We start from the raw sequence: 27,692 nt of genomic DNA on the forward strand, positions 1-27,692 counted from the left end.
CAAGTATTGTACTGGTCTTTAACATTCTCTGCATATAAAATCAAAGTGACATATTCAGGTTTGAAAGGCCTCCGTTTATTGTTAATCAAAGAAAGCCTCTAGAATAATGAAATCAGTAATTGTATATGCACATGAAAAATGCAGCAGCACAGAGTGTTATTCCTAATGACTGTTATCGTTTTTTGGTTTTTTTTTTTTCAAATACACAGTCCTCTGGGCCCATTCAATCAGTTACACAATAATACTTCTCTTATTCCCTTAGAAGAAGATTCTTTTACTTCATTTCCATTTATATTTTCAATTTCCCCACTAGACATTGTTATCTGGGTCACATTAGGGAACGATGTGCCTCACGAAATCAGAAAGGAATCTATTGAAAGGCACCCAAGGTTATGATGTATTGTAACCTCTCTCTTGTCATAACTTCACACTCTTAAGGGAGACTTTTTTTTAATCAGGTATAAGGAGGAGAGCCTTAATCAGCAAAAATGAGGTGGGCACAGCATCCTGTTTTATGTAAAAGAAATAATTAAAAGTGCAGTGGATGTGATGGAGTGATAGCTTGGAAATAAATTGCAGTGAGACCCTGTGCTGTGCAGCAGAGCTTGGAGGTTAAGAAAGCATTGACAGCTTAGTCTATTTTAGGGGCAAAAGAAGGAGGAAACTCTTTTTCAGAGGAAAATGCAATTTGCTTTCAGTGCTCTGGCAAAGACAGCTGGGCTGTCCTGTCTTGAAACAGAGGTAGCCAGTGTTTTGCTAAAGAGATCACTGGTATTTCGAGTGACCCACACAGCTACGGCTGCTGTCTGCTGCAAAATATGAACGGATGTGATCATGGACTAAGGTGTTGTGGTTTAACCCGTCCGGCAGCTAAACCAACCACACAGCCATTCGCTCACTCCCATCCACCAGTGGGATAGGGGAGAGAATCAAAAAGAAAGAAGAAAAGGTAAAACTTGTAGGTTGAGATAAAGGCAGGTTAATAGGATAGAAAAGGAAGACGATAATAATGATAAAAGAATATACAAAACAAGTGACGCACAGCACAATTGCTCGCCACCCGAAGCCGATGCTCAGCCAGTTCCTGAGCCGCTCCACCTCCCGGCCAACCCCCACTTATATACAGAGCATAGTATGGTATACTATGGTATGGAATATCCCATTGGGCAGTTTAGGTCAGCTGTCATGGCTGTCCCCTCCCAGATTCTTGGTTGCCCCCTGCCTTCTCCTTGGCAGGGCAGGACGAGAAGCTAAAAAGTCCTTGACTGCTTGGCAGCAACTAAAAACATCAGTGTGTTGTCAACATTATTGTCATCCTAAATCCAAAACACAGCACTATGCCAGCTGCTAGGAAAAAAAGTTAACTCTATCCCTGCCAAAACCAGGATGTAAGGCAGCACAAGAGAATAGCTGGCAGGCAGCAGGGCAGTGTCTCAGGTGTAAAAGTACACAGAGACATGCCAGTCCAGGTTGTCGAGCCGTCACATTATACAGGCCACCGGCATCAAATTGCCATAGCGAGTTTGTTGCAAAATAAATAGCCAGTTTGAACATACAGTGACTTTTCTGGGCTTATCCCATGTTGGGGACTCGGGTCTCCACCTATAAAAATCTCATTTTAATTCCTGTAAGGTCAAATGATTTGCGGTTTAGGTTTTTCTGAAGAGAACAGAGATTTTCAGGCATGAAGGCTGTCACAAGAGTAGATATGGGACATGTTCATTTCTTTCTCGTGGGCAGAGTCTGGGTGCATCACTTTTATCCCAGGGAAGTCCTTTGACCTTGGCCTTGCCCTCTTCCAGGGGACCAGTGAATATTTCTGTTTAGAAATAAGTTTGTCTTACATGGCAGAGATGTCCTGTGTTAGCGCAATGCTTTATATATTTCAAACTGATCGTGGACAGTACTGTGGGGGTAAAAAACTGAATAATATCTATTTTTTTTAAACAGAAGGCCATCATTAGCCATGTCTCACCTGACATCCTTTATCTGTTCAGAGTTCAAGCAGTTTGCCGAAATGAAATGCGTAGTGACTTTAGCCAGACTATGCTCTTTCAAGGTAAAAAAACCCACATACGTATTTTTTCATTATGACTCTCTGTGTGTTTAACATTTTGTTTGCAGAGTGCAATATGGTGTGGAATGATTTCAGAAGATATTTGATTGCTTGTGGACAATGCTAATTTCAGATTGTGGCCAGTGACTATATCAGAATCCAATTTCTAGTGATGGGGGTTTGCCTACGCCTCTCTGCTGGCAGGGTTTGTCAGGTTTTAGGAGAATTCAGAGCTTTTCTTGGTACTGATTTTCTAAAACAAATTCAGCAGAGACTATTTATGCATCAGAGGCACAGCTATAGCAGAATGTGAGTCTGAGCAATGTCTGTTTTATGTAAAGAGGAAAGGAGATCAGTCCTACCTTGACAACCACATGTGGAGACGTTCAGGTTTTACCATGCACACAACCTCAGTGATTTCCGAAACATACATATTTAAATGAGAGCTAAAGAACTGGATGCTAAGCTGTCCTTTGTCATGGATTTCCTTTAAAGTTTATTGGAGAAATCTGGTAAAGCTGAGATTTGGTAGAACTTTTTTAGTTTTTTTTAAGTGCTGAAGCTTTACTCTTTCCTAGAAATTTTATTAAGTAGGGCAAAATTTAACTCTGCTGAGAGCTCTCCCTCCCACTCCAGTTTTACAGATATGTAAACCTCAGAATGGGTGATGGAAAACCAAAACAAGCAGAGAGTTAAAAACGTAAATCCTTATGGCGAAGCAAAGAGTTAAGTCACTTGGGTCTGATGCTGTGTATGGAACAAGTCTTCTGACAAGCCTTCAGTCCGCTGACTCGCTGTTGTTCTTTGTTTCTCAGCTAACACTACTCGAATTTTCGAGGGGACCAGAATTGTGAAAACAGGAGTGGTAAGTCATGGCCATAAATCGCTGCGGGGCGCGGGTGGGCAGCGGGAATTTGGGGTGGCGTTCCCACCAGGTGGCAGCACGATGTTGTACATCTGCGGCTGGACCCAGCTTTCCGGGGGAGGTGGTGGTTCAAATCCACCGCAGAAGGTTTTGTAACAGACCTAAAATATTGGAGGGGGTTTGGTTTTCTAGCTTCCTTTGACCACTGGAGAATCGAGTGTTCAAAAATCTTCCCAAATATGTACTGAACTCGTTTAGAGGGGATTTATAATCCTAATGATGACTGTGGAAATAAATTTAATTTCTTTTATTAACTGTATGACCAGAAGTATGTGCAACAGGAATAAGGCTTCACACGCAGCATCTTTGCTCTTCCAGTGCTTTAAGGATACCTGCTACTGTGTGAATAAAGCCTTAACAAGCTCTTTGTTTTAATTTTGGTTCAGGTGAGACTGTAACAAGTCACTGAAGCTGACTTTTGTATTCCAGAATCAGAAATGTTGATATATTCACAGTGAAACTGGAATACGCTGTCTCAGTTTTGAAAGCATCTCATTAGGTTATTTAACCTAAACTACCCATAACCTAAATTTCTTGGCATTTGGTATACTGAATTGTTCAGTCAAATTTATAAACTGCATTCATACTATTGAATTTACTGTCAGTATATTGCTTCTGTTTTTACTCTGTTTCAGTTTGATATACTCCCTAGTATGCAAGTAACACATATAAAGCTTGAATTTGAATTATTAATGTTTGTTTAATGATGTATAGAGGTATTCTAGACATATAAAACCTGCTGTCAAGTTTTAATACTCAGTCCAGCTTTGAGACTGTACATGCCCACGAAAAGCAAATCTCACAGTGCCTTAGGGATTCACACTGATAAGTATCCGAAAGTTTAGATGCTTATTTAAAGTTTTGGCTTGAAATCTCTAAAGCACAGGTTTTCTTCTGAGATCTCAGGTTCTCTGTGATTGCAGCTGGTCAAAAATAACGTGAGAAAGCAGCCTTTCTTGGTTTCCTGCAGCATTTCAACTATACGGCCTGATTGAAACTGGGAATTGCAGAGAGATGCAGAAATAGTGTTAAGTTATAAATTACAGTGCCAAAAATAAACATTTTACAGTTTTGTTCAGTGCTCGGTAGCACCTATTTAACCCTTGTTTGTCCTTGTCTGATGCATACCTTTCCAGCTAATGTTCCTCTTGCTGGTGAATTCAGTAACATGAAACATTTTTCAGTAAGTCAGAGAGGGAGCATGGTCAGGTTGTCCAGGCAGAACTGCTGACCCCGGCTCTTCCACAGAATTATTCCTTGTACGCAGTCAACTCATTTCAGTGTCTTTTTCCACATGTAATTCAGGAAGGGAAATTACTTGTCTAGTTCTTTAAGTATATACCAAGGTTTTTTATTTCCGGTAGAGCATACACACGTGTGCGCAGAAATCCATGTGCGAGCATGCGTGCACTGTGTTGGCGTTAGAATAACAGCAACAGGGTGCAGAGGATGCAAAGTCCGTGGTTCATTCCCTGCTTCCTCTCAGCTCCCTGAGGGCAGTGGGCAGTGCCAGCACTGGCTCTGGGTCGCTAGTGGTGGCCAGGGAAGGGCTTGTGGATGGGGCAAGCTGAGTCTATGCATGGGTGCCACAGCCTGGTGGTCCTGGTAGAGGTTGTGGTGACTTGCTGAAGGTCTCCTGATGCTCTCCGAGTCCTTCAGGAGTGCCCAGCTGGCCGTGCTGCAGGTCTTTTCTAAGGAGAGCTATGCCTCACTGCTGCACCAGTCCTTAGGAGAATAATGCTGATAGGTAAATTAAGGAAATAAAAATAGTACCATTCAAGGTCCTTACAATGTACGTGGGAAGAGCCAGAGTTCCCTGTCAGAGCAGACCCACCAGCCACAGATGCTCACGTTGGCAGCACAGACCTTATTTTGGGACAGCCCTTATGTAACGCTGTATTTTTAAACTTCTGTATTCTGAGGATTAAAGCACTGTGAGTAATGCAGCTAAACTCATTAAACTCCTCTACATCCTCCTCACCCCTGAGAGGAAACATTACTCACAAGTCACCAGTGACGTGGGTGGAGAAGGTCCTCCTGTAAAATAAAGATAAGGATAAAGAGGTTTTTGATGATAGCGATTGTTTGGAAGTGGTGAATGCAGGGAGGTTTCTCCCTTCGTGGTTTGCCTTGTAGCTCTGTGGCATGTCCCGTTCCTGGCTTGGCCTTGCATCCTGCTGGTATAAGTCCCATTTTAAGAGAATAGCAACCAGAATGGCATGTGTGTGGAAAGGGAGGGAAAAGCAAAAGAAAAATTACCCCAGATAGCATGTTGGGGCCCTTGCTGATACTCTCTGCTGTGTTTTCTTCCCCTCTGCTGCTGGTGACCTCCTCAAGCCCACAGCATCTCCTGCTTCCTCAGCTGACATGGCTCCCATCAGCTCCGGCTCCTCCACCTGGACCTCCTCAGGGCTCCCCTTCTCCTTTGTGTCCATGGCCACAGGGATGGGGCCTTCCTCCAGCGGCAGCCAGGCCACCGTTGCCTCAGTGGTGACCAGCACCTTGCTGGCAGGGCTGGGCTTCAGCGGTGGTGGCATCTCCTCCTTCCCTAGCAGCGTGTGGCCCACCCGGCTCCCCGCGGCAGCCGCCCCCAGCAAGCAGGCGGGACGGCCGGTGGTGGCCGCCACCGAGGCTGCTGCCTCCCCGGGGCCAGAGCGTGACTCGGCGCTGACAAAGGACAGCGAGGGAGCCGAGGAGGGGGAGAAGGATGAAAAAAGTGAAAGCGAGGACGGGGAGCGGGAGCATGAGGAAGAGGAAGAAAAGGATGCCGAGAAGAAGGAGAAGCACAGGGCAACGGTGGCCACGGAGGCCCGTAATAGCACGGAGCCCAACGTGGCCACAGCTTCCCCCAACCGGACTGCTGAGGAGGAAGGAAATAAAACCATATCGGGTGAAGAGCCAAACCAAAACATTGCCCCCACGGCTGGAGGTCCCCAGGAGGAGAGCTTTGCCAAAGCGGACACTCAGCCCCAGCCGCTTCCTTCCACCCAAGTGCCGCCTGTGTTCACCAACGAACTTTACCTGGGGAAGATCCCACGAAGACCAGAGACAACGAGAAAACCTCCTCCAAAGGAGGACAGGTTTCCAGAGGAATACCCCTCAGATAACAAATTCATCACCATTAACCCAGGTGAGTGACCTCCAGGGAAACTGCTTTTAAGACTGTTGGAAAATGACACAATCCAAATTCTGTACTAATTTCCAGTAGATACAACATTTTTGGGGTGCCTGGCTTCACCTGATGGGCAGGTCATCACAGGACCCAACCCACAAATTGTTACTGGGGAGAGTAGATGGAGAAGGATCATCTTTTTATTTTATTGGGACAGATTTGCGGTCTTTGTAGCTTACTAGAAGAGAAAATTTGGAAAAATGTTAACCCCCAACATGCTGCATTAAGAATTTTGTTTAAAAAAAATAAAAAGAGAGGGGAGTGCAGTGAACTATAGCTGTGAAATTAATTTGGAAGAGCGGTTGCTGTGCCGAGCTGGTGTTTCATGGGAAGGTTGCTATATATGCTGTAAGCTAATTTAGTTTATCTGCAGGATTCTCCCTGACTGGGCTTTGAGAGATTCTCTCAAACACAGGATCATCGCTGGTTTATTTCTCACCACAAAACCTACATGCTCTGATCTTCCAAGACAAGGCACCTTTTGCACTAGGGTTACCTCCTTTATTTCCTGTAAAAAGAAAAAGAAAAAAAAATAGAAATCTTAGCTGGGCAGAGTTCGTGTATTTTCTGTGTCTGTCCTGATGAGAATTACTGATACTCCTGTACACGCCAACTCTGGATGTGTATACCAACTCCGCAGTATGTACACAGCAAATACAACCTTTTGGAAGCGTGCCCGGGTGATCTGCGTGTGCACCCAGCCCCGTGCCGTCAGGATTTGCTGCACAGGCCTATGCAAACAGGTATCTCACGGTGTTCCCAACTCACTGTGCAGAAAGCACAGCGCGTACGCACGTGTTTCTGCTTGGGGAGCTCCAGGCACTGGTGAGGAAAACAGATCTTATAACTGCAAGGAGCAAATGGAGTGCTGCGTATGGATTTATTTGCAGAAGGAGGACTGAGATTTAGATACGGCGATGAGTTTATCTGAGTGATTATGTGTATTACTGCAGCATTTATAAGATAGTGCGCATTTTTTGTTTGTTTTTTTACTGTTATTGTTTATTTTGCTAATCTATAGACTGTTTTGTAATTTTGTTTTTCCATCAAAGCCGCTCTAGAGTTATTGTGGAAAAACCTTACATATTTATTTTTCCCTACGTTTATAAACACAAAAATGCAGATATTGTGCACTCAGTTATAGCTCAGAACCAATTTAAAAAACAAAGATAAATCCAATCTTTAATAACATTTGCTACAGAAATGCTGACCTACCTCTAGTGGTGTGAATCATAACTGTTCTGTAAGAGAACAGATTAACAATGCAGAAGCCAAGAAACCTGCACCAAGTTGTGCTGACTTTTTTAAAATACACTGCTGGTTTTCTTACTCCTCAACTGGAAATTTTCTTTGAAGTCCAGTGCTCCCACTGAATATGGTCAGAGTTGCCTGTCAGGTAGTTTTCAACATCCCACTTGCCCTAATCACCTTTTTATCAGGAAGAAGAGCACGTGTCCTAGCCACGCTTTGCAATGTTGGGAGTAAGCACTCAGCACCATTTAGGTTCAAACCCCAGCAATTCAATCTCCCTGGGTAAAACTGCCTCTGAAATAGTTGTCTTTGGTTCTTCCTGCCTTCTGCTTCACTGGTTCTCATGTGCCAGTTTCTTAGATGGCCCGAGTACAGTATTCCTTATACAAGACCTAGAAAGGGCCTCATGGCTTAGTCTCAGCCTAATAAACTGGAGGAAAGATGGGTAGTTGGTCTTGTTTCTCAGCCCGTAACAAAGGGTTGTTATTAGATTGGGTTTTATTCCATGGTGAAGTTAACATGAAAAAGATGAAAATCAATGGCATGGGGAAATAATTGCTAGTACTGCTAAGTAATACTGGTTGTTGTGAATTGTATCTGTCCCCTTAATCTGTAGTGATTTCTGTCTCTTTTTAGCATGCAGAGAACTATCACTGAAAGTGGTTCGGTGCTGCTCTGCCGCCTACTAGACAGCCTCTTTTAAGACCTCTGCTCACTTGCAGAAAAAGGGAAAAGATAAGTGGAAGAGTTGCCTGTTTCACCCAAATTAACCTTAGTTAAATCTTAGTTAAAACTCTGGTGACATACTTGGGATGAGGAGAAGGAACTGTACTATGTTTTCAGTTTCCCAGACAAGCCTCTCCCAGGCCTCTCGCTGTACTGAAGAGGACAGTCGGCAGCACAAGGGCAGGGAATGACTATTCAGAGATGAAGAAGGGCCCCTTGGGTAGAGGTTCATTTCCTGCTCTTGACCTCCAGGTGGAGGAGGTTAGATTGGTTACAAACCTTGTCCAGACATTGGGAAGGGCTAGTGTTTTTCAGCTCTGAGAACATTTTGAGAAGTTTCTTATGGGCTTTAGGACAGTCTGAATCTCTTTGTACCAGGTGTGAGGCTCTTGTCCTTCAAAGTCTCTTCAGGCAAGTCCTTCTTTTCTTTGGATCTTTTGTCCCGAGGCTTCTGCAGTGGATAGCTGAGGTCTACATAACCTGGAATTTGCCCAAATATTTCACTAGATGTGTCTGAGTAAGGCCTGGCTGGCCTGCTGGGAGTGCTACCCCTGTGAGAAGACTCTTGAGAATGCAGGAGAAGGAGCTTTCCTCCAGGCTAGATCAAAGAAATATGCCAGCAAAACCCACAGATGGTGAACTGGCCCATCAATCAAATACCAGCACGAAGCCTAAGACTAGTTGCTTCAGCTTAATGGTTTTCCACAGTAATATGGAAATTTGTAATTCATACAGACAGATCTGACCCAGCTCATGCAAGGAGTTGAGTTCAGTGAAACTCCAGACATAAGCAAGACCTCTTCCTGTGAGAAAGGGCCTGGAAGATTTTCCATAACAAGGTAAACCTGAAATTAAGAGAACAACCAGTGAAGCCAAGAGAACATTGCCAGAGGTGGCTGAAAGCATTCCTGAGCATCAGGACAGTTAAAAGAGGGTGAAGGCCACTTCCAAAGTGGGCAGAAAGAACCCCTGCAGCTTACCGTGTCCCCTTGAGGGCAGAAACTTTTTTGGATGCACCTTTTCTCCAGGAAAGCAGTTTTTTAAAAGCTGTCAAGGTTTCAAAAATGTTTTTGTGAGTAGAAAGTTTAATCATTTTAAAGAGTAGAAAATTGTTTCATAACAATGTACACTTGTAAAATTAATTATATAGCATCAAATTAGCAGTTGTAAGGAGATAACTGAATGGGGAAGTACTCATGAGTGTGGATGATTAGAGAACAGGGAACACATGAGAAATTACGGGGAAAGTGCGAGGCCAATTAGTACAGCAAGGCTCATTTTCTTTTAGTGCTTATTTCACACGCACATACACACACACCTCTCCCGAGGCCATGTCATTATTTTCCAAATGGCATTGGCCTCTTCTTGTCTGGTGGTATCGGCCAACGCTAATGATTTTCTTCTGTCACTGAACGCTTGCTTGCATTCTCCTCTTTCATTTTCCTGATCATCCTTTTCTCTGTTTTGGTGCCCACATTAGACTAATTGTACCTTTGATCTGCAACTGTTACACACGCAGCTGCTCAGCATTGTCTGTGACTCTGAAACCTGAAAATTAGAAAAACAGCAATTAGAATGATGCTCTACCAAAAAAAAAAAAAAAAAAAGGAGGGGGAAAAAAAACCCCCAACCCCAGCACGATTCAGTTTAATCACGCCAGAGCAGATATTATCCCACAGAATATTGGTTTGTTGTGCCGGACGGTTAAACAGATCCTTTGTATTTGACAGGAGATAACAAATGGGCTGTTGTGAGCAAAGTAATAGCTGTTCAGTTGGGGCTTTTGCCTGAGTCATGAGCTGGGACTGAGAACAGAGTCGTGGGTTTGGCCCTTGATCCGAACTTCAGCCAGGTTCTCCCACCCCTCAGTGTTCACCCACTTCTGCCGAGTTCCTCCCACGAAAGAGCTTTGTAGAGAGATCATGACGTGCAGGGTTAAATTTCAAGCCTAGTTTATGCTTTTAGCAGAGACTGAATTTTGGGTTTTAGAACAGTCTTTGCCAGGTCTGAGGTTACAAAAGCCTTTTGGGGAATAACCTCATTAGGATAATTAAACATCTGTGTAATTCTTTCTTTCTCCATACGTGGCAAGGATTATTAAGCTGTATTTTCATGTGGCACTTGAGCCATTTTGCATGGCAACCTACAGGAGAAATCAGCAGAATGGCTTGAAAATGAAAGGATTGAATTATATCTGATGTTTGCAAACAGGATGAATTTCAGATATCTGACATCAGGATTAAATATGATTGGCATCTATTTACAAAACAGTGAAAAGCCATGCTTAGCTGTGCACAGCCTGTAAGTATGACTACCGCAGGAATGCCTTTGAAGAAATAGGGAGAAAACAGCTGCACAGTGGCATGAGCTTGTATCGAAGGTAATACTTTTTTTTTAAAAACATGCCTTTTCATTGTTTAATAATATGGCTGATAGTGTTTTCCAGAATTAATTGATACCTTTGTATAAGTCCATAATTTCCTTTACTCAAAGGAAAGATGAGCAGGTGACTTTCTTTTAAGTGACCGGAATGATCTGAGGCAGTTCAGCAGCGGGGGTTTTCTTTTGGCCTGCAGAACACACGTGTTGTCATAGTTAACGGTATCTGTAACGGTACAACAAACAGAACTTTGTCCTGGCAGTTTGTGCAATGGATGATAAAGGTAGATAAGTTATGTATTACGGCTATGGTTGCTTATTATAGCAAGCAGTCTTACTTAAGGGTCATAAACATGTTTCTATTCACAGGAACCAATTACCAAGAATATAAAGAAAACCAGTACATTTCACAAATTGTAGAATGCCTCTTTCTTGCCTTGACCTTTGTGCAAGAGCTGCGCTGCCAAAGCCTCCCTCGCTGCCAAATGCCCTCTAATACTGTGTGCCAGGGCCTCATCCATCCAGGGCCTGGATGGAACTGCTGAATAGGTGGTGCACAGGAGTTACGGATTTTTCCAGACGCAGGAGTGGATTTAGCGGTGCCGGGGCTTGTATCGTGTGGGACCTCCTGAAACAGATATGCTGTAATAATTTTTATTCCTTCCTACTGGGATGAATTCCAAGCCAGTAAAAGGCAAACTGAATTAATTCAACGAAGGCATATGCCACTGGAAACTGTTTATATTTCTTAGCAAAAATGGTGTTTCCTGGTCCATTTTTTAAGCTTCCCCCCGCCCCCCCAGCCCAAAGTACAGCGTATGGTGGGCACGGTTGCAAGGATATGCTGTTGACACTATCAAGGCTCAACATTCTTGCTTTGGAAAAGAGTGAAATGCTGACTATTTTTTATTTTATAATATTTTGTTATGTAGGAGAACAGGAAGCTATAAAGGCCCATATCTGCCTTTTTCTGTGTGTATTTTCTTCAGCTCTCTTTCCAAGTTACCCAGCGTGCTGCCTTTTCTTAGGCTCTTCTGCCATGACGCTCAAGACAGGCGCCAGCGCTCGAGCTGTCCTGCTGGCCCCAGCTGTCATTCTAGTACAATTTTTATTGGCATTGGTTTGTTTAAGCTCTCTCAACACTTTACTCAAGCAGTGGAAAACACCTAAGACTTTGTCTTCAAAGCCAGCACAGGAACGGTCTCTTTTTGTCTGAAGCATATCACTGCTTGGGCATTCCCAACTGGAATTTCGGGGCCAGCCATCAGCATGCAGGAATGGCATTTGCTGCTCTGGCGCTCAGCATACTGAACGCTTTCTTATCCTCACATCTGCGGTATAGGGAGCTGGCAGGGTCAGAGAAGTGTGTTCTCCACAGTAGACTAAGAGGAGCATCGTAAGCACTGCAGAATTTAATAGTTTGCACTGGGACTCCAGCCCATGCTGTGCTTACAATGGAATTTAATTTTCTTCCCATGCAAACAGAAACATATGTTTTTGTGTTGAAATATGTGGAGGTGAAACTAAACAGAATATTGTCTTTGGAGAGAAATGAAGCAACAGCCCAATAGATGTAAGGTGGTGGGACTGTTCAGCTCTCCTGCGAAGTTTTATTACATTGCATGGTTTTTTGCTTTGTCCCTTTCACCATTCTGATTAGTAACACTTACCTCACAGGCTTAATTTTTTCATGCTGTTAAATTATTTGAAGTGCACTGATAAAAAACGGTGCCTCAGGGCTCATGATTTTTGCAAGTTTGGCAAATACAGAGAGTAAGCCTTTGCTTTAATTTTGGGGTTGTTCTTTTCCATATTCTTTGCTAGTCAAGGAAATCAAAGACCTGTCTTAAAAATGCTATGTTGTGTATTATTAGTATGCTGTGAAGAAGAAAGCTCACCACGGGCTCGAGGCACGACGTTGTGTGCCTGTTCTGCAAAGTGGCACTGTTGGTAACCTCCGTAGCCTTTCTTACTGAAGTTGGAGACAACTGGCTACTCATCTCTCCTTTGATCAGTTCTATACGCGGTGCACATTCACTTCCCCCAAACATCCCTCTGATTAGCAACTCATTTAGGCTGCTTGCTAAAGGGCATTACCTCCATCAGCCTAGTTCTTAAAACTAGAAAGATTTCTTGCTGGGCTTGCAAGCCGCCTGCAGCCTTGCTCTGTTTTCAGCAGTCAGGCAAAAGCATTTACAATTAACCTTTACTTCCATGTTAGTTGAATTTTACTCCTGCCTATGGAGGAGTATAATCTAAATGCTATTAAAATGGAGTATGACTTCATATTATGTGACATCTGGTGACTTCCAATTATCTGTGTTTTGCCTGCCTACGGTGAAAAGGCAATTATATTCTTCTGGTAGGATTTGCAGCAGTTTCAGAAGATATGATAATACTGAACGAGGGCAAGGAAGCACATTGGTAAGGAAAGACTCACGTAGGCTAAAAAGTAGAAGTCAAGTGCATACATTTCAATCCTCATTCAAATCTGAAGCTGTTTACACTAATCCTTTCCCATTACCTCCTGTTGACAGGTATTGATCAACTACCACCTGTTTGTTAGGAAACATGAATAAGACACAAAATCCACTTCTGTATTTTTCTTTTATCGTTTTGTCTAAAACAATTTATTCGTCAAGTCTACATGAATTTGCACAAATTAGGTGTCTTTTGAAATACATTGATACAATGTCTATGCTCAATGGCTCCAGTACTTGCGGAACCTCTAGGTATTCATCTTATATACCATACAGTTATTTTAACGAGATGTCATGCAAAAAGTGAAACAGAGTTACTCGGCCAGATCTCAGGATATTGACCAACTTTAATTTTGTTCAAAAGCTGTGGCATAATGATTTCTTCTGTCAGTTACAACACATCCTATCCATTCATTCATCCATCCATCTTGACAATCCATATGCTAAAAAGTGCCTTCGTATGCAGTAACTCACCAGATTGTGACAATTCCGCAAATGATGTGACATGACACCCAACATGTTGAGGATTTTTTATTTTAAGATAGTTACCAAGAAATTTATTTCTGAAGGAAAGTATTACACTGAGCTTTGCAAACAGGGCTGTCCTGTAGCCTTGAGAAACGGAGTGCATTTATCTGCAAACACCGATGACCGAGCAAAGCGTTTACTTTGTTACCGTGGTGAAATGACTCAGCAGGTTACTCCACATCTGATAATAGGTGCTTGCACGATAGAGTCCTAAAATTGTCTATAAGACTGTAATTACAGGCAGTAGTAAAATCCAAGCCATATGTGGCAATAAACACCATACTTTTGTGCTCTCATGTCTCAGACTACAGACAAATGGAGTCCCACCCTGCAGTTAGAAGATCTTTGCTCTGTTTACTCATACCATACTCATACCATGTAAAACGGACAAGATATTTGTTTTGCTTACACATTTTTCCATACAGTAATTCTCTTTCCATTTAGTGATTATTTTTGTTATGTGTTTAACACACAGCTGACAAGAACAGCTCCAGCATGGCCACAAGACCTTCTCCTGGTAAAATGGAATGGATCATCCCGCTTATTGTGGTCTCAGCACTAACCTTCGTGTGCCTCATTCTGCTCATTGCTGTGCTTGTCTACTGGAGGTGAGCTTGTTTCCTTTTGATTGGAAACTGATTATGATTTAAAACACTTTTCAGGTGGTAGTTTTTAATGTGGTCCTGTGTTTTTTATTTTATTAGATGTTATGGTGATAGATGCAATAGATAACTCTCTGGATGCTAGAAAAGCTCTGTTGGTTAACTGTTCAGCTGTCTTAAATATTTATTTTTGTGTCATGAAAATGAGCTTGGTAGAGGTCTAGCAATGGTAGAGCCAGCTATAATGCTGACAAATGTTTTCGCTATTAGTCCCTCTAATACAGCTATAAAAAGGTAACTTCCTTGGCCTTCAGGAAAGGTGGTCGTGGGACAAAAGCCCAGACTGGACTTTGGTTCCATAGGTAACTTTGCCATCAACCTCCTGTGTGATCTTAAGCAGTTCTTTTCTTCCTTTGTACTTCAGGAAAGGGGGATAAGCTTGGTTCATGTTACATAGCAATGCTCTGAATGGGAGTTCTTTAGCGTTGGTGAGGTGTTCAGAAGTGCAAGCTGCAGAAAGTAAAGATTGCCTCTCACAAAGAGATACTGTCCTTTACTCCAATTGGCAATGGTTCAGAGGTGGAGACTAGGATTAGCATCAACAAATCCATCTCCGTTTGATTTAGAGTAAATTAAAACCTGCAGCACCTTCTTGTGCCAGAACTAGAACCCAAAGATGCCTCGTTTGTCTGGTAGTGAAAATTAACCAGGGATTAGCCTCATAGAAGGTATTCAGGAATGATTTCAAAATCTGATTAGATGGGACACAGAAAAGTAGCTTTGATGAGAAATAGCAGTCCAATGATCATTAAATTTGCAGAATCAATTAAAAAAGTACCAAGCTGTTTTTCAGTACACCCATTTCACTGACAATTAATTGGCCAAATTGTTGAGGCTGGCAACTTTTGAAAGAATATTAATAAATAGATGACAATAGTCTTGTGAAAATAATTTCTATTAACATTTGCAAGTAATTAACATCATTGCAGTAAGGCAATGAATAAAATGGCAGTGATATGTGCACAAAAGCTGAAATTGGAAAGGTTCTGAAGATCCCATTTGTCGTGGTTTAGCCCAGCCTGCAGCTAAAACAACCACACAGCCATTTGCTCACTCCCCCCCCCCCACCAGTGGGATGGGGAAGAGAATCGGAAAAAAAACCAAGAAAAAAAGGTAAAACTTGTGGGTTGAGATAAAGATAGTTTAATAGGACAGAAAAGGAAGAGAATAATGATGATAAAAGAATATACAAAACAAGTGATGCATAGCACAGTTGCTCACCACTCAAAGTCAATGCTCAGGCACTTCTCAAGCCAACCGCCTCTTGGCCAACCCCCCAGTTATATACAGAGCATGACATCATATGGTGTGGAATATCGTATTGGCCAGTTGCGGTCAGCTGTCCTGGCTGTGTCCCCTCCCAGATTCTTGTGCAACCCCGCCTTCTGGCTGGCAGGGCAGTTGAGAAGCTGAAAAGTCCTTGACTGCTTGGCAACAACTAAAACATCAGTGTGTTTATTCTCGTCCTAAATCCAAAACACAGTACCATGCTAGCTGCTAGGAAGAAAATTAACTCTATTCCTGCCACAGTCCGGACACCATTGTAGTGTCCTGCCCTTCAATATATATGTTCTTCATGTGAAGGACCAAACTTGGTCACATTCACAACAGGAAAGCCTGTGAAGGATATGGTATATCCTGAAGCACTGTAATGAGGAGTTAGTAATATTCATCTTGTGTTGCTACAAAATGGTCTTCTAAGGAGGAAAGGTTTTTGAAATGAAACGCTAACAGCGACTATCAAGAAGAATTGTTGGTACCTCTCATTGTTTGGAAAACATTTCTATTTCCTGCAATTTTACTAATGAATCTAGAGGAATAATTGCAAAATTAGTGTTCAATTCATTCAAAGTGTAACAATACCATCCCTGAGAAGATATTAAAGTTGGAAAGTACTGGCTTAGTGACCAATAGTTAGAGACTAATTTTGGTAAACGTTGACTTCTGTTATAGATCATAATATTACTCGAGTCTAAAATTAAGATGTATTAATTAAAGTTAAATACTTTTTATCTTCAAAATTCCTAGCCATGCACCTCATATAATTTTTATTTGCTTTGTAATAACAAACACGCACATAAATCAAGGAAGATACATGAACAAAGACTATAACTGAAACCAAATTACTTTTCCAGTAATGTCTGTTATTTTGCATGTGGACTGTAATTGTGTCTTATCTGCTCTCCATAATATGCCTGAGTAGTTAACATTCATCAGTGGCTTTGGTAAAATTACGAGCATTGTCATTAATACCCTTGACAGCAGTGGATCAATTTTTTGTCTATAATTGATACTAAAAGAAAAGGTGGAGATTAAAACTGAATATAGACATGGAAAGTATGTCATGTAGCAGTCAAAAGTTTTTGAAAAATACAAAGCAACATATCGAGGAACAGCAAACAAACTTGAGAGCATATGTGTACTAGCTTCAAAATAATCCCCTGTGTCTACCTTCGTAGTTCTGAGGATTTTTTGACAAATACAGAGAGTGTATTAAAAAAGTCGACGTGTGTTTTAGGATAAATCAACAAGCAACTAGAACACAAATCGTTCACAGTAACATTTCACATTGTGCAGACCATGTCACTGAAGTGGCAACACAGCATTTTGTGTGCCCTTTTCAGTGTGATTACCTTTCCTTAGGAAAAATAAAATGTTTATCTCTGTGAGTGTTTTATAGTAAGGAAAAAACAGATCCTCAAACACTGCAGAGTCTAATTTACAAGTTTGAAAGGAACAGTGATCTGGATTTTCAGGAAGAAATACTTAGCTTAAAATGTAATGGGCAACATATGGAATAATTTGCTAAATAACACCATCAAAGCAAATGGCATGAAAACGAGTTTGAGACAGATTTTTCAGTATGGGAAACGTGGTATTGAAGTGCACAGCAGAGAAACACTTGTTATGAAAGGATAACCCTCAAGGGGACAGGCGTGCTGGACCAAGGGGTCTTTTCTTGCACAGCAGGTCTTTGTTTTGGTGTGAGAAAAAGCATCACAAAACAAGAGCCAGGGAACTAGAAAATGCAGAAGAGACATGGTTACCCTTTGGCAATACATTCTGAGGGTAAAACAAATGATATTTTCACTTTTGCATTTTTGAGCATTTGTGGGATTAGATGATTTGAGACCAGAGGTGACATAAGTAGAACGATGAAGCAGAGCGAAGCCTTCTGCTTGTTTGCAATGCATGGATGCCCTATTATCCAGGGACCAAAATAAGGAGTTAGGGAGGTTGCCTGTGAAGGTTTGGCAAAACATTTATCTTTGTTTGGATCCTTTGTAACTCATTCTATGATACATCAATGAAATAAGTTTTGTGATGATGTCTTGCAAGGAAGCTTCATTTTTTTTGTTCTCTTTATTTGAAAAGGAGAGCAATAAGAAGCAGTCACTGTCTGATGAAGCTTTTCCTTTCTTTATCTGTTGAGCTTCCATGCTGTGTTCATTAGAGACTTCTTGTAATTGAATGTATTTGGAAACGATCTGTGCCATTTCTGAATGAGACTCCCTTATTTGCAGAGGTAATTTGCTGTTCTCAGTTCCTTTTCCATGTGGATCCTGGACACATGGCAAAAGAATATGATTGATGTTGAAGAGAAAGGGTCACTTCCGTCTTTTTTAGCATGATGGCCATCTCAGTAATGAAAAGGGATGGGAACTTGCAGGCAAGCAGCAGCTCTGAATTACCTTCTAGTAAAGTTTCCTGAATTCAGTACTTTTAATGGCACTGCTGTGCAAAGAGGGCGATGTGATTTTAAGTTGGTAGAGTGGAAAATAAACTAGGTCAGCATAATGAAGCTGCAAAAATTGCACTGTCTCTTATCCCAGAACAATGAGGAGAGCACCGTCGCGGGATGACCAGGAGCCATGAAGTTTGCTGGGGCTGGATGACAGTTAGGCTTCCTGGGCAGGAGGGACAATGATGGCTGTAACTGAAGTTTGCTTCTGTGCATTTTTGATTCCTCTTGAGGAAAAGCTGGCCTGGCTGATCCTTGTGCTGTTGTGGGCACGTCAAAGGGGACTATTGCTCCCAGGACCTCTAGTGCATCAAACTGATTTCTTTTAGCGTCGAGTCGAGAATTTGGTATTTCTTTTTCTGCTTTCATTCCTTTCGTACTGGTTCCTGAAATTGTGTGCTGTGAGAACAACCACTGAGTATTTCTGAGAACTATTCACTGGGATTTTAGGATCTTTTGCTGGAGCACTACTAGCTCATCTAGAGCCCGTTAAAACGTGCGCGTTGTAAGGTGCATTTTGCTAAGTACATTATTTTTGCATTTGTTTTGCATCTGTGATTTTATACCCAGACTCAGTATCATGAGATCCTTCTGCAGTTCTTCAAGGTCAGTTTAAAATTTGACTTGGATTGTCTGCAGTCTTTGCCACTGTTATTCTCACAGCCTTTTCTACGAGCTCTGAGAATTGCAGAGTGTGTTTGGTAGTGACCTCCAAACTATTTAGGGATTGAGTGTGACTTCAGCTTTTTTTTGCAGCAAGGCAAGTTCCTATAGTATGCTGAGCCATAATATGGCTTGAAATATGTCTTTTCTAGCACTTCCACTATATTCTGTTGCAAATTGAACAAGTCCTGAGTATTGACACTGTAAGGAAAACCCAGGGTCAGTGCCGCTTTCTTTTTCACAGAGGTGCAGGAGGGTGACTAGAGCTGGGAAATCAGCTAAAATACTTTGATACGCAGTAAGTTCTGTCATTTTAGAAAAAGAAAAAAACATATTTTAGGAGTGACTGGTGACCTTCCACTGTTTGTTTTCCATTCTGATTTTTAATCTAAACACTACAATGCTATAGACTGGTTTCAAAGGGAAAAATAAGCAGAGAATATTAAGAAGCAATTAAGATTTTAGAGTTTAGCCAACAGCAACTTTTAAATGGGAACTAAATTATAGTCATTTCTCATTTTCAGCTAAGAGGAAAAGAAATTAATTCACAACTATAGCTGGAGAGTTTTCTTTTTCTTTCTTTTCAGCAGATATCATAATTCACCTCTGAATTATTGCTGCCATCAACATCGTGATCCCAAAGACAAAGCGGGAATATTGTATTGCATTTCTTATTAAATCAAGCTGTTTATACAGTGCTAATATGTTTACGTTCAGGAGGGATTTTTGGAACAACACAGCTGCTGCCTTTCAAAGAGCAAGCAAGCTTGCATTGCTTGTTTATAGTCATGTGTGTATATGAAACAGCTTGGGAAGAAGATGCCTTTAAATTTCTTTAGGCAAAATTCCTATAGAATTAGGAGACAATAAGAGTTTTCTTAGGTTTTTGTTAAGCAACCTGTTGAATTGAACAGAATCCTTGGGATGGGTCCAGTGGCAGAGCCTCGTGCAGCAGTGCCTTTCTGTGCAGAAGAAATGGCATTGAGCACCAAATGTAGGTTCTTTCTCTGACTTGGTCATTGATTTTCTGTGTGACCCAGGGCCAAGTCACTTACAGTTTGACAGTGGTGGTGTTGAACTTGGTGGCAAAGACCTCACTGGGAGCAAGCTCAGATGTTCAATATTTCAGCATCTGCGTTCTGTCACTGGTGAAATAGCACTGAAGAAGGTTGGTCAGCTGTATTTGTTAATCAATTTGTAATATAGAAATGAAAGCTGCAGCGTAAGACCAAGGACTGTTGTAGTTACCATGTCTAATAACCATGCCTTGGAAAACTGTCTTTTGGTATTAAATTCTGGGGAACTTGCACTGCTCCATAGCTAAGACAGTGTTAAAACTTCATTGGGAAAGGAAAGAAAAAAAAGAAAAAAAAAGAACTTCTGCCTGTAGCAGGTTGTAAAAGCACTGAAAGTGTTATTTGAACCTATCTCTAGGTTTTATTTTATGAGTACACAATGTGTTGTTCATCTACTGTACTGATTGAAAAAGGAACATTGCAAATTTACAGACCATTGTAAAATTGCTTGCTTCCAATGATAAAAGCTGCTTTCATCTTACTCCAAAATATTCATGATTCTGCTCATTTTCTCACTCGTAGAGGATGCTAGGTGGTAACACTTGCTGAGAGCCTGCGTGTTGATTTTAAGAATGCCTCGGGTGCAGTTGCATTAGTATTTATTTCAGCAGCGGCAGTTCAAGCGGCCTCTTCTGTTCCTGCCCTTGTTCTGCCCTCGTGATACCAATGCAAATGTTTGTACAACCATGTGAGGAGCTGGATTGAGAAATAATCCACGTTTTTTTTTAAAAAAAAAAAAAAAGAGAGAGAGAGAGGCTCTTCTGCCCTGATTTAAGCCAGATTAGCTCTCAGTCTGGTTCATACAGTAACCAGACATAGAGTTGAACCAGCATAACTGAGGGACTACCACGAGGGAGGAATGAGCAGGAGGGATGGGGATGCTCACGCTGACACTGCCCCCGGTGATGCCTGAGGCCCACGTCCAGGCACTTGCGCTCAGCTTGGGGATGGCAGTGCCCCAGAGCACAACCCATGTCATCACAGGCAGTGAGGAGAATTAACCGACAAGGGCAAGAGATTTCCTGAGCTGGGAGACGGGCAACGCCACAGGGAAACAAGGGGAAACGTGGAGGTGAGTGGTGTGCCTGAACACCCATGCAGCTTCCATCTCCTTTTTACCGACTTCATATGCCCTGCTCATGCCAAACAGGGCATGCCTTCATTTTCCTCTGGGAATGGCCACATCTACTCTCGTATGATTACAAACACCCTCGGAGGGATGGGGATGGGGATGGGGCAGATCCCTGCCTGGCAAGTGGGATCCAGCCCAGCCGGAGCCCTCTGATCTCCCTGCTTCAACCCAGGCAATGCAGGAAAAGCACTTCAGTTCCTATTGCAGAAGATCCAGGTTGTGTTTGATTTTGCCAGTGCCGGAGGTAAAGGTACTGAAATATTGGGCCCTTCTGTGTGTTTTATCTCAAAGCGCTGCTTGTTTTCATTAAAGGGGAGCAGGCCTGTCATCAGCTCCCTCTTATCCCGCCCGGGGAACCGAGCTCATCCTTTGTGCCGATGGCAGGCAGCTTGCTTTCAAGCCTGAAGCTTAGGGCAGCTGCCAGTTGCTTGTTCTAGCTGTTGGTATCGTTCTTTGAGCACTTCTCATTCCTCTGTTACAAGGAAAATCAATACGGAAGCTTCTCTGACAGCATCTCTGCTCTTTTATCCAGCAGCACGCAGCCTGGGGCGAGGGGGAAAAAGCCCGCAAGGAGCTCCGTTAACGCCGAATCGCGGCGTGCTGCTGCTGTTCCTCCCGTTGTCAGCTCATGGGCTTTCATTCTGTCCTCTTGCAGGGAGCTGAAAAGGATCCGGCCCGGCTGGTTGCAAGGGTGGCAGGGCGCCAGGGCTTTCTCTGTGCATGAAGGGCTGAGGTAGGCAAGTGCAGCTGTGCGCAGGGGAGGCCGGGACGCAGCCATTCCTTCTGTGCCATTCCTTCTGTGCCATTCCTTCTGTGCCATTCCTTCCCAACTTCTTGCTCAATAACCATTTCCCAAATGGCTACTTTAGGGCCTTTCAGAAATCACAGTTGTCGTCAGTTGTTATAGTAACGGACCCCCTGCTGCTGAATTGGCCCTGAGATGCCCATTTGGGCTTTTGAACAGACTAACTCATGCTCATTAGACAAAAAAGAGAGAGAGACAGATTTGCAGATGGAAAGTTGCTTTTTAAGCATGCTGGATGATCTGTTAAGAGCTAGACTGTGGAAAGGGGCATGTTCTCTCATTATATGCCTGTTACTTTTACTCTTCTTTAATTAACACTAGTTTTACTTTTTCTTGCAAACCACAATTCTGCAAGATTTCTGTCTCCTCACTGGTGAGGCCAGTAGTGAGCTGCCGCTTTAGAAAACCAACAAATTTTGTCTTGAGAAAGGAAAGAAGTTGCAGAGGGATTTGCCAAGCTTGAATGCAGATCAGTAGTGATTTCCAGAACTGTCAGGATATCTACAAATCTCAGAAAATAGTACTTTTAGTCCTAATAATGCAGCATCAGGAGCAAGTCAAAAATCAGTAAGCATACTTTGACCCAGCAATGTCCCATTTCAAGGAAATAGCACAGTCTAGATTTTGCTTCAGGTTTAAACCTGAGCAGTCCCATTGATGTTAATAGTGACTCGTGAATAACCGGTATCAGCTAAATGAGACCTTGCCCTTGTAAATTTGAGTCTGCATGACTGAAGAACCTGTATCACGTTATATGGGTTCTCAAGAATACGCAGTTGCAGTAACAAGTTACTTCTTGCCACATATTTGAAGCCAGCTTCTTCCTATGTCACACATGTCCAGCCTTCATCTGCATTTCATGAAGGGAAGTTCTCTTCTCAGCTGTCCAGTAAATGAAAAACAAATCCAGATTTATAGCAGGCTGATGTATCTCCAGGTGTAAATAAGAGAGGACTATGGTTGTTCTTGTCAGATATACCTTTCCTATGAAGAAGTTGGTTAGACAAATGGGCGGGCAGTGTTGTTAGTGAAGAGAGGAAGCAAGTGCTCTAGTACATGAGAACGGTCTGCAAGGAATACGTGATCTTCTGCACCAGTCGTGCTGGGGATGAGGACTCTTTGGCTTAAATTGCAGCACCTGAGAAATTTAGGTTTGACATTAGACAAATAAAGCGGTGGTCTACAGAGTTTCCATCATTTCTAGGTTCCAAAACAAGGTTAAGCAGCCATTCGTCAGGAGCACCGCAGGAGTCGTTGACCCTGTACGGGAGCGTCGAGGCCTGTTCTCCACAGCTTTGCAGTGTGAGCTTTAAAGCACACATGCAAGCATGAGAGAAGAGGAGGAATGGTGTGGTGTGACAAATTGTCCTGTAAATCACAGGCTAGAAGTCTGAGAAAGCATTTGGAAGACACGGTTTAAATGCATCATGTTTAAAGTGAATAATGTGAAGCCGATAAAAGAGCACATCTAAGAATTGTGGGGAGAAGAGAGGGAGGGCTCTAGCTTTGGAGAGAGAGTGAAAGGAAGATACAAAAGGGCAGGAAAGAAACTGCAAAGGCAGCTTGCAGAGGACAATTGTGTCAGGAGACCCACAGGTTGGTGGAAAAAAATCTGTTTGGAGTTTTGTTCCATCTGTTCTCTTGCAGCAGGGAGTCTAAAAGTAGGGAAGAGTTAAGAGTACAACAATAATTTGAAGTTTAAAAACAAACGGAGGAGAAGGGGTTGGTATAGCTGCGGTTTGTTGCCCCAGTTGCTTGTTATCTAAGGTACCATCCGTACTGCACGTGTCAATACTGCCCCGTTATCAGCAGTGAGTGCCAGCATGAAGCCACCCCTCGTGCCGGGGCAAAGACCCTGCGAGCAAGCACCCAGGGTGGCCAAACCTAGGCATCCCTGGAGAGGCTGTTATATGAAAGTATTTTCTTGCAAAGGAGATGGGGAATGGCAATTGCTCGAAGCACCAAGATTTCACAGCTGTGAAACCACCCGTCCCAGCGCCAACAGTCCTGGTGCCTGTTGGATTGTGATTATTTTTAACAGTACCTTTAAATGAGAACTCTCACCGAAACCTGCGTGTTCCTCAGCTCCTGGGATGTTCGTACCATCTGGGTCAGTTGTGTGAACATCTTTTCTGCAGGCACTTTATGGATGTGGCCATTGAACTCAGTGGGAGCCCAGATCTGCATCACCTTTATTTTAAAAGATAATGTCAAGCATGCAATCATAAGTCAAACAACAGGAGAATACATGTTTCAGTTGTGGAAGACTAGAATTCTGATACCACGTTGGTGACCTTGAAAACTTCCAAACAAAAAAGTATACTTTTTTATTTTTAGTTTGCTATACGATGTGTCCCATAAGAGCTGAGACCTTTAGGTTATGCTTTGCCCACAGGCCCACACTGGCCATCCCATTCATTAAAGAGGATGAAGTTTATGCAAACATCTTGAAAGCAAGTTAGAAAACTGCTGTTGACACACTCTTCACTGCTTTGTTTAGAGGTATAACAACATTTCCCCAACACTTCCTTAAATACTTTCTTTTGCAGAGAGAGCAAAGGGGACCAGGCAAGGGCAGCTGAGGTCAGGCAAGGAGGGATCTGTGCCATGGCGGCAACTGATCTTTCTGTTTTGTTTCAGTGGTACTAATTACATGGATTAATTGCAGACATTTTTTGCTGGAAATGCCTTCCTCAGTGCTGCTGTAATGGTGAGGTCTTGGGGAAAAAAAGAGCAAGGTGTTATCTGTGCAGTAGCTGGATTAAAGGTAGTAGTTTACAAGGAGTAATTTCAAATGAATATTTTTTTAAAATAATCAAATCTTCTAGTTAAGCTCCATTAAGAACTGGTTTGTAGGTGCTGAGAAATAATAGGCCATGAGGAGTATGTGTTTTCTGATAAGCGCAGTGGTAGTGGATGCCAGGTACCACTGACTTGTACTCAATCTGTTAGGTCTTTTGTAAGCTATTCTATAGGAAACTTGTATACAACTTCAACATTTTTGAACTCTGGTTTTTAAGGCTATGACCAGTATTTTAAAAGACAAATTTCACAAATGCTTTTTGTGAAATTAAATCACTTTTTTGAAAAAAGACTATTTCTTAAGATGGATGCATTATTTTTGTGTTCCCCTTCTCGGCTCAAAGAAACAAATTATCAACCTGTCGTTGTTTGATCTGATGCTAGTTTATGTTTTCTATTGATCTGTTGCTAGTTTATATCTTTTCTATAATATTCTTAGTATGTAAGAGTATGTGTTAAAGTGTATACAGGTATCTCCGGAGTAGATTTCCTCTCATAAACTGGTAGGTCCAGAGCTAGAGGAATGTCTTGGACTAACTGTGAATGAAATATCCTCTAATACAAGTAGATGTACCCGGAGGGAACAGTATACCTGTGCTGTGAAACTGTGAATTAACCACAGCAACCAGATAAATTATTTTTTTTTTCTCTCTCTCCTTGTAACCATAAAATATAGCTATTGAAGGGCCCTGTGCTGTCCTAAGTCCCACAGCAGCATTTGGACTATCATTAGCACTAGCTATTTCACAGCAGGATGTGGTCTGAGTGTAAAATTATAGGGTAAGAATATTAAATCAATTCAGCAATCTTAACTGGTTGGATAAATACTAGGAATCAGCAGCCTAGTAAAACAATAACAAGCAAGGGTGGACTTAATTTTACTTTTCTTAAAACCTGTGCAATTCGGGAAAAACCAGCGCCTTGGAATGCACAACACATGTTGTGCTGCTCTTACAAATGTTGCAAGTATGTGAATTCATTCCGTTTATTGTAGAACACCAAGTTTGTTTATTTAAAAGAAAACATTTCTTCTGTCGCTACAAACGGCGTGTATTTCACTAAAATCCATTTGAGCTCTAACTTTTAAGCTGAAACAGGCGTGGGTGGCATGCCTGGTTCTCGATTGGTGGGTTGTTTCAGGTTTTGGAAATCCTGTCTTTTCCAAAATAGAACAAAAAACCGTTTTGAAATATCCTACAAAGTGACATTTATAAAGTAATAGAAATAAGCCACATTTGAATTTTTAAAATATTGTTGATGTTTAAAAAAAAAGAAATCAAAACATTTCCCAATAATGACAAATGTCGTATTCCCTGAAGGCTCAAATTTGTTTTTTATTTTCCTTCTGATCAAATTATCAGTTAAATGAATATATTTCCGTATAGTGACTCACTCTCTAAAACTGTTTTTTAACCACTGTCAGCAAGTTTCCAGTGAGCACTGGTAAAATTCCTCACGTTTTGTAGCAGCACAAGCTTATCTCATTCACTCCCATGTCAAACACATTTTAAGCCATTACGGATCGAGTCGTGTTTTGTCATGCCACTGCTTGGACTTAGGGCCACGATGCCGAATCCCTGCGGATGGGGGCTTCTCCTAGTCATGTATAAAGGGACTTCTTTCCTTTTGCACGGGCATGATGCTGGTGATCCAGGGATCCTCAGCTGGAGCAAATCCCTGCCTGCCAGTGGATGGAGACAGGAAATGGAATTTACCCCTCCTGATGGATATTTGGCATAAACGTGGGGTTTGAATGGGAGTGAGAGAATAACCCTCTGCAAGGCAGGCAGTGGGAGTGCATCTCCTGAACCCATCTGCCAGTCTCACAGTTTATTAGTAGCTGAGTGGTTCGTCAGTGAAGAGGATTTTTATGCTGTTAGAGAAGTGGTCAAAGGAAACTGGCCTGCAAGCTTTCCCCCTGCTTTCCAGGTTTTGTTAAGGTATTTATGTCCCCAGGCCAGTTCCACTAATGCTGAGAGGAGGAGTGTGGAGGGATGGGCACCACAGAGGCAGAGGATGCTGAGCCGGGAGTGGGGAGAGCCTCTTCTCACACGGTGCCAGGCTGCGCTCCCCTGGCATCCGTGGTAGGGATGAAGATTGCAGCAGTTGTACAGTGCTGGCAGTGCTGAGGGCACAGGGGGCTTCCAACCACTTGATAACTCAAAATGATGATCATTTACTCTTCAGAGTCTTACAAGTTTCCTAAATTTCAGTGTTCATTGGTAATAGCAACTGGTATTACAGTCATGAAGTGAAAGCTGTGAAGATGCAGTCCTCATACCTGGCACTTTTGGGATTTTTTTTTTTTTAATAAAAGCCTAGGACATAAATGTACCAGTATGTTTAGTCTCTTCCCATTCATACAGCTCCTTATTTTTGAAGCATTCAGGGTGCTATTTCAATCAGGGACTAAATGGGTTTGCTTTGCAGTTTGCTTTTCAGAGCCTGCAAATGCTGGTTTTGTGAGTTAAGGCTGAATCTAGGCTTCTTTATCCACATAACCAACATTTACACAACAGCAAAAAAAGATTCTCCTGGCCCTGATATCATTACAGGCTTCATATTCATTTGAATGAACAATTTTTCACCACTTTCCTCACTGTTATAGGTACAAACAAACCTTTTAGGTTAAAAGGGCTTTTCTTGCAATCTGTTTATTCTTCAGCAAGCTTTTCTGTAGGCTTTGCATGACAGAAGTTGTAGTCACGTTCTCTGCTGATGCCTCGTCTCCCTACAACTGTACCCTTGTCCTGTGCCCTTGGTCTGTCTAATTTTGGGGAGCAGGAGGAAGAGGGGAGAGAGGGGAGAGGTTAACTGCCTATCAAACATCGAGGACATTTAGTTGGTTTACATCTGCCAGAGTTACTCTAAGCATGCTTTGTGGTATTGAGGGGTATATACACCTTATATTTATCAACAATAAGTCCTTATTAGAGAAAAATCTAATGGTAGTTAATAATTAAGTAACACTATTTGCATGCACAAATCAGAATAGTTTGACTTGGGTGATATTTAATTCTGAATATATCTAGGCAAAGCAATTGTATCTCTGTGGAGATCAATCCTAAAGAATAAAAAAAAGTTGAAAAGATTTTTAAAATACTTTGAGCAAAGAAAATATTCTCTTTTGTTTCTGAGACTGTGGAAATAAAGTTTCTGCTTTCCAAAGGAAAATACAGTAATTAGGAAATTTGCAAATGGAAATTAGCCTGTGTTGGTCTTCGTCTTTATTTATGTCATTAAATGGAGTCTTTAATTAGCATATATATTATTCATGTTTCAATATAATCCAT

The 27,692-nt window shown here is 42.1% G+C and overlaps 1 protein-coding gene across 1 annotated transcript in view; it reads left to right on the plus strand.

The window, feature by feature from the left end:
- Window positions 1-27,692, plus strand: part of PTPRG (protein tyrosine phosphatase receptor type G) — a 408,244-nt gene that overhangs the window by 326,269 nt on the left and 54,283 nt on the right. Inside the window, exons 10-13 of the mRNA XM_075762295.1 lie at window positions 1,951-2,059; window positions 2,872-2,921; window positions 5,319-6,111; window positions 13,993-14,125. Coding sequence (XP_075618410.1) covers window positions 1,951-2,059; window positions 2,872-2,921; window positions 5,319-6,111; window positions 13,993-14,125 — 1,085 coding nt within the window. The remainder of the gene's footprint in view (window positions 1-1,950; window positions 2,060-2,871; window positions 2,922-5,318; window positions 6,112-13,992; window positions 14,126-27,692) is intronic.

The sequence above is a fragment of the Balearica regulorum genome, chromosome 10, assembly GCF_011004875.1.
Source record: "Balearica regulorum gibbericeps isolate bBalReg1 chromosome 10, bBalReg1.pri, whole genome shotgun sequence".
Lineage (NCBI taxonomy): Eukaryota > Metazoa > Chordata > Aves > Gruiformes > Gruidae > Balearica > Balearica regulorum.